The 14,267-nt window shown below is 37.9% G+C and overlaps 1 protein-coding gene across 1 annotated transcript in view; it reads left to right on the top strand.

The window, feature by feature from the left end:
- Nucleotides 1-11,335, top strand: part of erbb2 (erb-b2 receptor tyrosine kinase 2) — a 63,771-nt gene extending 52,436 nt beyond the window's left edge. Inside the window, exons 18-27 of the mRNA XM_079801286.1 lie at nt 839-961; nt 1,936-2,034; nt 2,186-2,371; nt 6,086-6,241; nt 6,355-6,430; nt 6,523-6,669; nt 6,928-7,025; nt 7,537-7,725; nt 7,967-8,339; nt 9,379-11,335. Of these exons, the coding sequence (XP_079657412.1) occupies nt 839-961; nt 1,936-2,034; nt 2,186-2,371; nt 6,086-6,241; nt 6,355-6,430; nt 6,523-6,669; nt 6,928-7,025; nt 7,537-7,725; nt 7,967-8,339; nt 9,379-9,707 (1,776 nt within the window). The 3' untranslated portion in view covers nt 9,708-11,335. The remainder of the gene's footprint in view (nt 1-838; nt 962-1,935; nt 2,035-2,185; nt 2,372-6,085; nt 6,242-6,354; nt 6,431-6,522; nt 6,670-6,927; nt 7,026-7,536; nt 7,726-7,966; nt 8,340-9,378) is intronic.
- The last annotated feature ends 2,932 nt before the right edge of the window (nt 11,336-14,267 follow it).

The following is a 14,267-nucleotide window of genomic DNA, read 5'->3' on the forward strand; positions in this document are numbered from 1 at the left end:
TTTCATAACTCAAACTCAGTCCAAAAAGAGCATTTATTAATCTCTTTTTTTTTCTTATGTCGGCTAGATGAATGCATGCCAACATTTACACATCAAAAAGACCTATTATTTGATTTAAAATCAGCTGATTTTGAAATTGACGTTAACATGTTGCAAGCTATCAACTCAGTCTTCTAATGAGTATAAAAAAACATAGCACATGCATACTGCGTTGGATAGTGCATTTTAAATCGTTATATATATATATATATATATATATATATATATATATATATATATATATATATATATATATATATATTTTTTATTTTATTTATTTATTTTTTTTGGTACTGAATCAGTAATAATTTTAAGTTAAAATAAAAGATTTTAAGTTAATATTTCAATAATTTAACATAATCATGGTCACGGTTCTCTGATGTTGGTCAGTGGTCACATGATCAAATATTTAATATTTTTTAAGTGTTTTATTTTTTACTTTGTAGCTGGACTTTAAAGTGAACTTAACCCTTTTTTTTGTTGGGATAGTGTCTCATTCTACATCACTTTCACACTTTTTGGAACAGAGGTTGCGTCTGCACTCTGCAGAGTGCCTATGATTCCAAAAAAGCCTCTGTAGGCAGCAAATTAGGTTATGGAACAGAGTCTGTCGTTCCTAAATATAAAATAAACAAGAACTAATTATAAGAATAACAATTTTGTGCTGTTCTTGGCTCTTTTATTTGTAACGAATATCAGTTGGTCATGCTTATGCATTTCTTCTGTTTATGCAGTCTGTTTGATTTGACTAGTTCACGTTTAGTTCTGTAGTCTTATGGCATCTCTATTTTCCCTGAAGCTGGTGGAGCCACTGACCCCGAGCGGAGCGATGCCGAACCAGGCTCAGATGCGTATTCTCAAGGAGACAGAGCTGAAGAAACTCAGAGTGCTGGGCTCTGGAGCCTTCGGCACAGTCCATAAGGTCAGACACTGCACACAGTAAGGGAGAGAGATATCTGTTACCCTTCCTCATCATCTCAATGCAGCCTCGGAAATGTGACTACCATCTTTGGTCACAAACACATTTTTTTAGCTGGTCACCTGAGCTGCTGGTAAAAGACTTCATGACAACGCCCATTGGCTGATGGCACCACAAAATATCAAACCATACACTAGTGACTATAAAGGCAGCATAAAGGAAAAACTATTTTATTTCACGTTTGCTACAATGTTGTATTTATGGCCCCTACGAGCAGCATACTGAGATATTAATAACAGGTTTAAACAGTTGACCTCAAATTTCATTTTTCTACCCCTGTTTAAAAAATCAGCATATGCTGGTTAGGTATAATTTGAAGCATGGCAGCTGGTTTGAGCTGGTTTATGCTGGTCCTTAGTTGGGCATGAGCTGGTTATAAACTGGTACTGAGCTGGTTACCAGCACTTGATCAGCACTTAATCCAGCTCATGACCAGCTAAGGACCATGTTAAACCAGCTCAAACCAGCTGCCATGCTTCAAAACATACCTGACCAACATATGGTGGTTTTTTCAACAGGGACATCAGGTGTTCTCAAACTTTTTTGTCAGCCGAACCCCTTAGACATAAAATATTTACTTGAAGTACCCCCTGTGTTTTGAAGTTAATATTTCAATAATTTAAAGACACATTTGTATTTTCACGGTTCTCTGATGTAAGTTAATGGTCACATGACATGCAAGTAAACAGATGAAATATTTAATCTTTTTCTAAGTGTTTGATATTGACTTTGTACCTGAACTTCAAAGCGGACTCAAACCTCTTTTTAGTTGTGATAGTATCTCAGTCCACGTCAGTTTCACACTCACAAACCACCTGCAGTTCCCTTTGCGAACCCTGTTTGGCAAACCCTGTTCTACATCATTGTTCTTAATGTAGTTTAACCCTATTAATGCAGAGTTTATCTCCTCTCACCAGGGTATATGGGCTCCTGATGGGGAGAACGTCAAGATCCCAGTGGCCATCAAAGTTTTGCGTGAGAACACCTCTCCCAAAGCCAACAAAGAAATCTTGGATGTGAGTGTGCTCTTTACATTCCTATATTTTATTGCAATATTAATTTCCTGTTATAAACATTCAAAAGATTCTTCTTCCTAATCATAACAAGTGTTGTATGTGGATATGTGTGACTTGAAAGTGTTTTATCTATGTGTGCTTCTATCCACAGGAGGCATATGTGATGGCGGGTGTAGCGAGCCCATATGTGTGCCGCTTGCTAGGCATCTGTCTGACATCAACGGTTCAGCTGGTTACTCAGCTCATGCCGTACGGATGCTTGTTGGACTATGTCAGAGAGAACAAGGACCGCATCGGCTCTCAGTACCTCCTCAACTGGTGTGTACAGATTGCAAAGGTAAGACGTCTACATAATGTCACGTGCACTGATGGTGGAAGACTTAGTAGAATGTTGTTGCTGTTTAGTGTTATCTCAGTTTAGTGGTTCGCACTGGATTTTGTGAGTGTGAGACTATGGGGGAAATTTTTGGTGCACTTCGTGAGCAAAATTAGGACTCAAACCTCTTTTTAGTTGTATCTTTATAGCAGGGCTGTACGTTAACTTTTTTTGCACATTGCACTGGTGCTACAGAGGTTGAAACTTTAGGAATAAAAATTATAATAACAATTATTATTATTATTATTATTATTATATTTTACAGAAAACATAAATCATTAGAAAGGTCTAAGGTTTTATAATAAAATATTGGTAACACTTTACAATAAGATTGTATTAGTTAACATTAGTTAAGGCATTAGTTAACATGAACTAACCATGAACAACACCTCTGTTCAGCTTTAGTTAATCTTTGTTAATGTTAGTTAATATAAATCCAGCTGTTCATGGTTTGTTCATGTTAGTTTACAGTGCATTAACTAATGTTAACAAGATTTTTATAATGCATTAGTAAATGTTGAAATTAACATTAAAAAAGACAAATAAATGCTTTATAAGTGCAGTTCATTATTAGTTCATGTTAACTAGTGTAGTTAACTAATGAACCTTATTGTAAAGTGTTACCAAAATATTAAATTATGATACAAATTTTTTTACTGTAATGTCTTAATTTTTGTCTTATTTTATCTTATGTACTCACTGAGAAATGATAGAAAACACACTGCAGTAAATATATTGTTTTTATTAATTTGGTGCTATTATGCGCAGCTGGGTAAACGACTCTTGGGTTTACTGTATGTGCGTCGCATGAAGTTCATTTGTTGCCCTGATTGCACGCATATGCGCGAATACACTAGTATCCAAGGTAAATCATCAACACCATCATCCCTTACATGTGTTTTATTGAACTAAATACATTGTAATATGCTAAAACACATATGCAGGTTACGTTTTTTCCTGAACAAATGCGCACCCGAGTCCGTTTCACGTGAATCGCAGGACAGTTCGAGTGCCACCTCCTTCAAAGTCTCGGGTTCGGTGCGCACCGAGCCCGCGATTGACAGCTTTTATTAGCAATTTTTCATGCAAACCGTGCCGCTTTTCGAACTAAAATGCCAATGACTCCATCTCACAGTGCATGCAGAGATGGATCAGCATTTATTGCGACCCGATCAATCCGCCCTGAACAGTGCTGCGCTTCATCTGCACATATATTTATTTATTTAATTAAAAATTGAAGCGATTTTCATAATTTCACAAAAACAAATCTCGATTTTGGTTTGATTACAGTCAATCGTGCAGCCCTAGATTAACCTCACACAAGCACAAAACAAATTCTCCCTTCACTCAAACGAACTCTGTCACCCATGCCAAACTGTATCGCACGCGTGCTACTGGGGTAAATATATTCATCGCACAGACCGATTTTTTTGTAGCACGTGCGACATATATGTCGCACTGTACAGCCCTGTATAGTCTCTTTATAATGTCTCAGTCCACATTACACTGGTGGTTTTAGGATGCCAAACAGTTGTATAATATCCCTAAGACAATAATATATTACTATTGTAGTAAATAAATGTAAATGAAAATTAATATTTCATAATAAGTAGATTATTTTTCTTTATAATAGTAAAATTACAATAACTTTAAAGTTTTTATTTCGAGGAAAACTGCAGTTTATGTGAAAACAGGTTTACAAATGTGAAATGTAGTGAAATGCTGTAATCATCTGTCCACAAAAATGATGGAAATTTTGCAAATGTGAAAATAAAGCACAACTTTACATTTTATGCGCATTGTATTCCCAAATGCATTGTAAACTCACACATGCAGATATTGAGCTTGATCACTGTGAAACGAAATGCTGAAAACACCGGATCATGAGCTGCTCACTTGAACACAGTGCTGCGCTTCACTCTGAAACACGCAATGCAACATACTATATACTTTTGCAATTTATTAAGGACCACAAAGCCATATCTCTGCCAAAGCAATGGTGCGAAACAATGTTAGAGATCTTTTATGTTATGAGAAACGTAAAAATACACAGTCTAGGTAATTAAAGGGGAAACAGTTCCTCACATTAGGGCTTTTCACACTGCGCTTAACCCTGGGTTATGGTACTTCTAAACCTCTTTTAATCCTGGGTAAAGAAAAATTCAACAATTTAGAAGCGAGGTTAGCACCGCATTTTGATCATGACCAGAGTTAGCACTCCTTATTCGGTGTGAAACTTGTACAGTGAGAAATAATTCTGTGTTAGAATGTTACAGCTATTAGCGTAGCAACAGACAACCAATCGCATGCCTAATATTAGCATACTTAAAGCCCAATTAATACTTCTGCGTTGAGTGTAAGCCGTAGGCTGTGTGTAGCACGCGTAGCCAACGGCGTAGCCTGTCATGCACCTCTCCAAAAATGTAACAACAGGTTAATTCTACATGGACCACAAGCGCTGTGATTGGTCTGCCAGAACCCCTCCCTCAGGGGTTATCATGCTCCCTCTGCATGTGTAATTGCATGTTGACACGGACAGGGGTGCAGAAGTATAAATCAGCCTTTAGACAGTCACAGAAACACCACATGCTGTATAAAACAGTAGGCTATGTTTCAGGATTTGAGGGAAAAAATGTCAACTGGTGACAGAAAACACAATTGGAGTGAAGAGACCGGTTCATTCCTACCTTTATAGTCTTAAAACTTGATATATAATATGACCATGCGCAATGCTACAGCCTTTATGTAAACAGTGTTGGGAAGGTTACTCTGGAAATGTAATAGGTTACAGATTACAAGTTATCCTATTTAAAATGTATTAAGTAGTGTAACTATTTCAATTACTTTATTAAAGTAATGTAACTGATTACTTTTCAATTTTCCAGCACTGGAACACATTTTTATCACTCGTCATGGTGGTAACTCTCAGACAGGTTGTAGCCTAAAGCTTTCAGTGGCAATGTGGACTGATGTAATTGTAACTGGCAGATGTGCTCTGCAAATTCAAACGAGAACCAATCAAAAGCATCAGAATAGCACTGCTTTACTAAACGGCCTTTAAATGGCAAGAGGCATCGTGCACATCAAAAACAGGCAAAGCAACAAATATTATTCAACATATATAGCTTTTTACAGAAAATATTCAGATGTGACCCCCTTTGTAATATCATTAACATTTTCATAAGTAACTGTAATTTAATTACATATTTTTTCTCAGTAACTGTAACTGATTACAGTTACATTTATTTTTTAATTAAATTATGTAATCTAGTTACATGTAACTAGTTACTCCCCAACACTGCATGTAAACAAGCGTTTGTCTAATCAATGACACTGACATTAACCCACAGTTTAGGAATATTAACCCAGGGTTTAGGAATGTACTATGTGAAATGTCAGTATTGTTAACCCAGGGTAATTCATGAACATTAAACTATGCAGATTATGATATTTTAATTAAAATGTATTATAGAGTGTGAAACAACATGAAGCAAGATAACCCAGGATTCCATTTACCCAGGGTTTAGAATGAGCCAGGGTTAACTATTTCAAGTGTGAAAAACCCTATTCATGTTGGAAGAGCCTTGTCAACTAGATGACCATTGTAACCCATCACTATTCTATTCCCAATACACTTGTGCTTATGTTCTTATGTCTTGTTCTTTGTGTACCCAGGGAATGAGTTACCTTGAAGAAGTGAGGCTGGTTCACAGAGACCTTGCTGCTAGGAACGTCCTCGTCAAAAACCCAAACCATGTGAAGATTACAGACTTTGGGCTTGCCAGACTACTGGACATAGATGAGAAGGAGTACCACGCTGATGGGGGAAAGGTGTGTGTTTTACATGTTGCTTTGGTCGAAACTGATTTGGAAACCGAGTTCGAGTGTGGATAAATCTACTCTCCTGTATGTATTGACAATACGGCTATGTGTGTGTTGAGTAGGTGCCAATCAAATGGATGGCGCTGGAGTCTATATTACACAGGAGGTTTACTCACCAAAGTGATGTATGGAGCTACGGTCAGTATCTGCATGGGTTTACAGTTGCTCTGCTGTAATTGATAACCCTCTGGTTTAAAATAACCTTTGAGGCTTGGCTCTTTCCATCTCAGGGGTGACTGTATGGGAGTTGATGACCTTTGGCATGAAGCCATATGACCTCATACCAGCGCGGGACATTCCAGAACTACTAGAGGGGGGAGACAGACTCCCCCAGCCGTTAATCTGTACCACAGACGTCTACATGATCATGGTCAATTGTTAGTGTTCACTTCTAATGTTGATAAGGATTAGTATAGACATCTGTGTGCTTATTTGATTTAAATATGTATCTCAGATTGATTGCCTTGACACAGTAAATTGGCTTCTGCATAGTGAATTTAGCTTGTTTTACAAACTGAGAGACAAATCAAAATGATTTTCTATGGTAATCAACAAGATGTTGCAGCAGCTGTCCATGGGGATTCATTTGTACTGAATATGTAGGGGACTTTTTTGACCATATGATCTTATTCCAGGTTGGATGATCGATCCTGATAGTCGACCGCGATTTAAGGACCTGGTGGAGGATTTTTCCATCATGTCACGTGATTCCTCACGCTATGTAGTCATCCAAGTGCGTAAATATATAAATATTTTATCATTATGAACTTATAAGGAATAATATAAGGCTACAACTGTCAACTACATTGATAAGAAATTAAATATAATCTGTATATAGTTACAAATAATCTATTGATTATTTCTTTGAAAAATGGTATATTCCACATCTTACCCAATGCTTTCCTTCAAAAAATATTAGCAATAATTAATATGATTGAATTGTATGTAATAATGTATGCTATATGCTATACAAAAATGCTTTAAAAAATTAAGATTAAAATGTTTTTTATTAGAAAAAAATAGTTTTGAACACATTGAAAGTTCCTGTTTAGATAAGATGATCTGCAAAATGGGAATATGTATAAGAATATAACAGCAAAATATAAATAAATGCCAATGTTCTCAAGCAATAATGAAATTTGTTGTCAACCATTTTCATTATTGAGTTGTTTCAGTCCTAAATTAATATATTACTATACTCATTTTCAGTAATTTTTTGACATTTTTTCTCCTGCTTTTTTCAGAATGACGATCAGATGAGTCTGTCGATTCCTGTTGATAGTGAGTTCTTCCGCATGCTGATGGCAGAGGAGGGGGGGAATGTGAAGGAGTTGCTGGATGCGGAAGAATACCTGGTGCCTCAGCCCGGCGGCATCTTCAGCGCACAAGGAGAAATGAGAGCCAATGGACCCAGCAGACACCAATCTCACAGGGTCAGAGATAATTTCATTCTCTCAACCGCTCCATTGTGTTCATCGAATACACATTTCAGAATGCAATGACACATGAAACTGTGCTTGTGTATCTAGAAGCGTTGGCATTTATGTACTTGCATAGAGTTTGATTCTGGCTTTTCTCTCTAGTACACAAAGAGGTCCGGCAGCGCCTCAAATGCTAGTGTAACGCTTGTCCCATTTTAACAGTCATGTGACTGTTTTTGTTTTTCTTATTTAGAGTACAGACCAAGGTTTAGAGGTGGATGGTATGCCAAGCGGGAGGGATTTGTACTCCTCCGTCAGCACACTGGGGCAGAGTCAGTACCCGACTCTTCCTGTAGGGGCAACAGCCAATGCCATGTGGTCTGGGACACAGTACCCACCTTTAGGACGGAGCATATCACACCTTTCCACTGGAGGCCAATCGGACTCTGTGTTTCTGGACGGTTATGAGGAGGACAACTGTCCTCCATCCAGTCCTTGTCGTTATTCTAAAGACCCCACCATTCCCAACGGCTTAGATGGAGAGCTGGAGAACTGGAGAGCTGGAGCAGATGGCCCTATTGGTTTCCTTTCAAATACACTGCCACGTGGAGCGCACACACAACCTGGTGAGTGAAACATGTCATTTGAAGTAAAGGCAACCCAGTATACTTCCGTAATGTGACATATTTATGGTTGAAATGGTATTTTGCTAATTGTGATGATTGCATCCAACAGAAAGAGCATTTTCCTAGGCTGATCAAGTTGATGAAATATTACAAAGACATATATAATATATATATAATCATAAATAATAAATATATATCCAGTCCAGACATACCATACAGGAGTATTGTCAAAAATATAGATATTTTGATATGAATCAATAATGAAATATCTGAAATGGTTCCAATACTCCTTTTCTGCAGTATAGATATAACGATACGAGCTTCTCTCACTTCTCTCTTTTGCGCTCACACCAAATCGTGCGCACCACTGACCTATATTTCTGTCAGAACCACTATCGTCAAAGATGATAGACAATTAGCATATAGTTTCGATTATAGCCTAGCAGCCTAGGATGGATAAGAGCAGGGAGAGCAGTGATAAACCTAATTCATACAACCTAATTCGGGAATTTAGTCTGATTCAAGGGGAATCAGAATGCCAAATCCTGACTGACGAGAGGGGGAGCTGGGGATGGAGGAGGGTAATTAGCTCCGGAGAAACGCGATAGCAGCTGATAATACTGAAGGGGCTTTTATATGCATGCTGTGATAGGCATCGTATTCCTATAGGTAGACGTGATCAGCTGACAGTCAGCTGATGCGAGCTTGACTAACACGACTGCTGCGTGCTCATAAAGTTGCCTCTCAAACAGCTTGCATGTACCATATTGACTTCTTTTTCTTGGCTTATTGTGCTCAAATACACACAAATGCCCGCCTTGGCGAGTATTCAGATAAATACAGTCTATATTGTCCTAATGTTGGCCATGGTACCACACTTATTCATTAATTTTCTCGTGCTAGCAATACAAAGTTTCAAATATCGTCCAGAATAGTACAAGCTAGAACAGGGAGGGGTTAAGAAATAATAAAATAAAATAAATATAATAATAAAAAAAAATTTCAACACATCATCTTTAAATGTTCTCTTTGATTTCAGAGTATGTGAACCAGGACGTCCCATCAGAGCGTCCCAGCACGCTTCCACGCAAAGCAAGCGAGAGGAGATTCATTAACGGTCTTTGTACAGGGAACAGTGTGGAGAATCCAGAGTACCTGGTGCCTATGGGCAGCATCTTACCCACTTCACCCGCCTACGACAACCCCTACTATCATGATATCGCAGCTAAAGCTCAGGCAGTCGCCAGAGCGTCCATAAACGGAGGTACAACTCACAGGCAGCCCAATGGCTACATGACCCCCACAGCAGAAAACCCAGAATACTTGGGTTTGGCAGAGACATGGAGTGGTCCAATGGAGTATACTTGAGAGGAATCATTTGGTACAGTTTGTGTGCAAGCGTGTGGAGATGAATGCATTGGTGAGGTTGTGTGCGTGAGCGAACGAGTGAGCAAAAGACGTATATTGTGAAGGACGTTCCCAATGGGAATGGATTCTAATGGCTTTCTATTAAATGACAACAAAAACCTATGTAGCATTCTGTGGAGTTTGAACTTGAAGATGGATGCATTTTCTTCATGTCTTTGCCAAAAATCTGCTTTTTTGCATCTGACAAATACACGGTACGTTTTTTCGAGACTGCTTGAATGATGTTAACACTGGATGATGTCTTTGGATATATGTAATACACTACGGATTTTCATTTGAATTTTTACTTTTGGTCATCTCGCTTTTTCTTCTGGAGGTTCAATTCAATTCCAAGCCAGGGCCGAACACACTGCTTTACAGAGCGCTGCGTGAGAGCTGGACACAATCAAAGCTGCTCTGTTCTGCGTGTAAAGGCCCTGGGTGAGCAGCTACAGTGCCAGCGAATGAAAGACTGACATTATTGCCGTACGAAACGGGTTTGGTGTGTTCAGCCATGCAACTGGCTCTGAAGATTCATCATCATTTCTCATCTGTGGCATATCCAGGTTTTCACATTTTTGGGGTATTTTTTTTTAAATTCCTTATGTTTGAGCAATGACTATCTTCACTATAGGATGGGTTTTAAAGTTTTACAGATGTAGAGCAAGAGGTGAATCTCAAATATTGTCCAGGTCATATTGCCTTCTAAATTGAAATAATGCGCATAAATACCTACAGTATGTTAAGATTTTTGCTTTAAATAATTTTCATTATAATTGACCACATTTCCTCCTCAGATTCTCGTTAGTGCACATAGAAATTATCGTTCAAAAGTTTAGAGTTTGTAAGATTTCTTTAAAAGAAAATACTTTTATTAAGGAGAGATTAATTATATTTGTAAAAAGTGACAGTAGGCTTGAACTTTGTCAAAAAAACTCACAATGAACACAAGAGTTTGCTAGTGAAAGCAAAACATTTTGCTAGAGAACACAAAGTTTCTTGGGGGAACGCAAAAGCATTGACTTGCTATTTTTTCCTACCATCTCATATTTTTTTCCACCACCACCATGTCCCGTTAGGGGCTCCGTACAATTCATTAGTTCTCAGAATTGTGAGACATAAACTCGTTAGTAAGTTAGTAAGATTTAAAAAAAAAAGAAAATGATACTTTTATTAAGGAGAGATGCATTACATTGTTCAAAAGTGACAGTATGTTTGTGACACTTGTTTCAAATAAATGCTGTTATTTTGAACATTCTTTTCACCCCCCCCCCCCCCCCCCAAAATAAAAAAAATCATGGTAAAAAATGTATCACGGCTTCCACAAAAATATTAACTGTTTTCAACTCTGATAATAATCAGAAATGTTTCTTGAGCAGCAAATTAGCATATTAGAATGATTTCTAACTGACGACTGGAGTAATGATGTAATGATTGCCATCACAGGAATAAATTACAAAAAACAGTTCTTTTAAATTGTTCGAATATTTCAAAATATTACTGTTTTTACTGTATTTTTGATCAAATAAATTCAGCCTTGGAAAGCATAAAATGATATAATTAATTAAAATAAATTATGTCAAAATGCCTCACTTATACTGGTAATATGAATTTTCTTTAAAGGTTCAGTGTGTAGTATTTATGAGGATCTATTGACAGAAATGCAATATAATATACATAACTATGTTTTCAGGGGTGTATAAAGACCTTACATAATGAACCGTTATGTTTTTATTACCTTAGAATGAGCCATTTCTATCGACATGCGCTGCCGGGTTCCATTACAGTGAAGTCGCCATTTTGCGCCGCCATGTTTCTACAGTAGTCCTAAACAGTCTCTTCCCCTTCTTCCGACATTTTTGTCCTGTGTCGGCCACCGTAGCTTCTCTGTGCTTCGAAAGGGAGGGGTGAGCGTTGCACGGTTGCAATTCACATCCTCAGCACTAGATGTCGTTAAAATTCACACACTGCACCTTTAAGCAAAAGTATGATTTTGTTTTCATTCCTTTTGATTTTGGATTGAAATATGACCTGGACAGATCTTGACAGCTTTAAGGAGATTAATTCGAGGTGAAATTCGTTTATCTCCTTGTATATTTTTGTTGTACTTTTTTAATGTTATCTAACTGAGTTGCTTCTTTGCAGTGATGTATACAATTAGGTATTAATCGATGTGAAGGGGCACTTATTATCAGACTGGCTGGTTTATTTGTAAAATGATGTTGCAAGCAAGAGAGTAGATGGTTTGACATCATTATGCAGTAGTTTTGAAATCAATGTTTAATGTGATCATCCATGTTCATAATGCCTATTATTATTATTTTATAAGGACTTCTTTAAGGCACCTCCTACTCATTTAAATGTGCCTCACATATACGCAGACAGACGGCTAACACTAAACACAGTGTGCGGAGTAAATACTTCACGTTTAAGAATGTGTTCTAATTACCATATATTAGCAGCTGTGGCCTCTGGGTGGACGGACGCCCGTTCAATGCCGCCATTGTTCCAAATTACAACGTGTGCCTTTTGTTATACCCGACTCTAGCGTCCAGTTAATGTCACTTCTTTGAGGAAAGAAGTGTGTGTTTTGTCCTCGCCATGTCAATACGCATTCTGTGGTGCCATTTCATACATTATGCAATCCTTTTCACTGAACCACATCTTAAATTCCAGATGTGTGAAAATCAGTTGTCGATTTTTCTGAATATGAAGTGAGAAATTTAGCTTTGGGAGTATGTGAATGAGTAGTCACAGATGATGAACTGTGAGTGAATTGAGTTGCTGGAGTGAGAGAGTGATATTATGTGTGCTAATGGCACTCCAGTGCGTTTCCACGTCAGCCCAAACAATGACATGATTGTGTTTCAGAATAAGGGATGGGGCAAATCTGTTTGTTGGATTTCTGCCTTGTCTCTGCATAGCCAACACAGTCTACAGAGTTTTTTGGTCCAAATTTGTACAAAATAGATACAAATAATACAGTAATCTGTTCATACATCATGAGCAACCCGATATAACAACCTTGCGCTGAGTTTAGGGTCAACTGTCTTTTCACTTGTTTTCCGACCAACAGGATATTAGGGAAGCTTGTTTCTGCCACAGAATCAAAAATAAAAAAGGTAATTGCGACTTTTTTATCTCACAATTCGGACGTTTTTCTCGCAATAGCGAGTTTAGATCTCCTTATTCAGACTGTATAACTCGCAATTGGCAGTTTAAATCTCACAATTATACTTAGAATTGCGAGTTTATACCTCAGACTTGCGAGTTTATACTTCAGACTTTATAGCTCGCAGTTGCGTGAAATAAAGAATTGTGAGATATAAACCCGCGGTTGTGAGGGAAAAAAAAAACTGAATTGTAAGATATAAACCATAGACTGTAAAAAAATATGGACGTTGTGTCCGTGACGTCACCCATAGGACTCTGAAGAGCCGCTTTGAAGCGCAAAGTAGGGACGAGCTGGCCGTTGCCATCTTGTCAGCGCGCGTCACTCCCAGATAATAGAAAATGGGCAAAGAGGTGGGACGTGGGCGGAGCTGAGGTGACACGATGACTAACAGACAGCAGATAAATGGCTATCCACCTGTCACTCAAAGTGGCCACGCCATTAATTATGCAGGACTTTAGAGCTTTATATAATGTAAACCAATGAGTTATAAAAAAAATCACCCCCCTAACAGTTGTCATGAAGGGCAAAATTAGCCGTATAGACCAAACCACAATTTGTTCCAGGCTGTAAACATGTGTTTTTCCGCTGTAAAGGTGGGCATTTTAACATGGGGCTCAATGAGATTCTGCTCCCTTCTGGAGCCTGTCCCTAGTGGCCAGTCGAGGAATTGCAGTTTAAGTCACTTCCGTATTGGCTTCAAGAGAAACTGCGGGAGGTTGACGCTCAATATTAACTCACAATTCTGACTTTTTTCCATTCGCAATTCTAGTCTCCGTAAAGGGACATGGTGAAGAAAATAAATATAACAAAAAGATTTGGTTTTCTCACAAATGTTTTGCAAAATTTGCGTTTGCTCGCAAAATGTTTGCGTTCCCCCAAGAAACGTTGCGTCCATTCGCGAAGAACACGAAAGTTTTGCGAGTGAACTCAAAGCTTCTCTGGGGAACGCAAAACATTTGTAAGAGAACGCAAAAGCACTGACTTATTATTTTTCCTTCCATCTCATATTTTTTCACCATGTCCCCTTAGGGGCTCCGTACAATTCTGACTTTATTTCTCACAATTCGTTTTTTCTTAGAATTGTGAGATGTAAACTCGGAATTGCAAGGGGGAAAAGTCAGGATTGTGAGATATAAAGTAGTCCCCCCCCCCCCTCACAATTCTGACCTTTTTCTTTCTTTCTTTTTTTTTTTTACAATTGCTAGTTATTTTCTTGCAATTTGGATGTTATAACTCAGAATTGCGTGTTATTCCGACTTTTTTCTCAGAATCTAGAGATATGAACTCGCAAATGCACAGAAAAAAAGTCAGAAACGTGATAAGTCGCAATTTTCTTTTATATTTTT

This window comes from Gobio gobio (genome assembly GCF_949357685.1).
Source record: "Gobio gobio genome assembly, chromosome: 20".
Taxonomy (NCBI): domain Eukaryota; kingdom Metazoa; phylum Chordata; class Actinopteri; order Cypriniformes; family Gobionidae; genus Gobio; species Gobio gobio.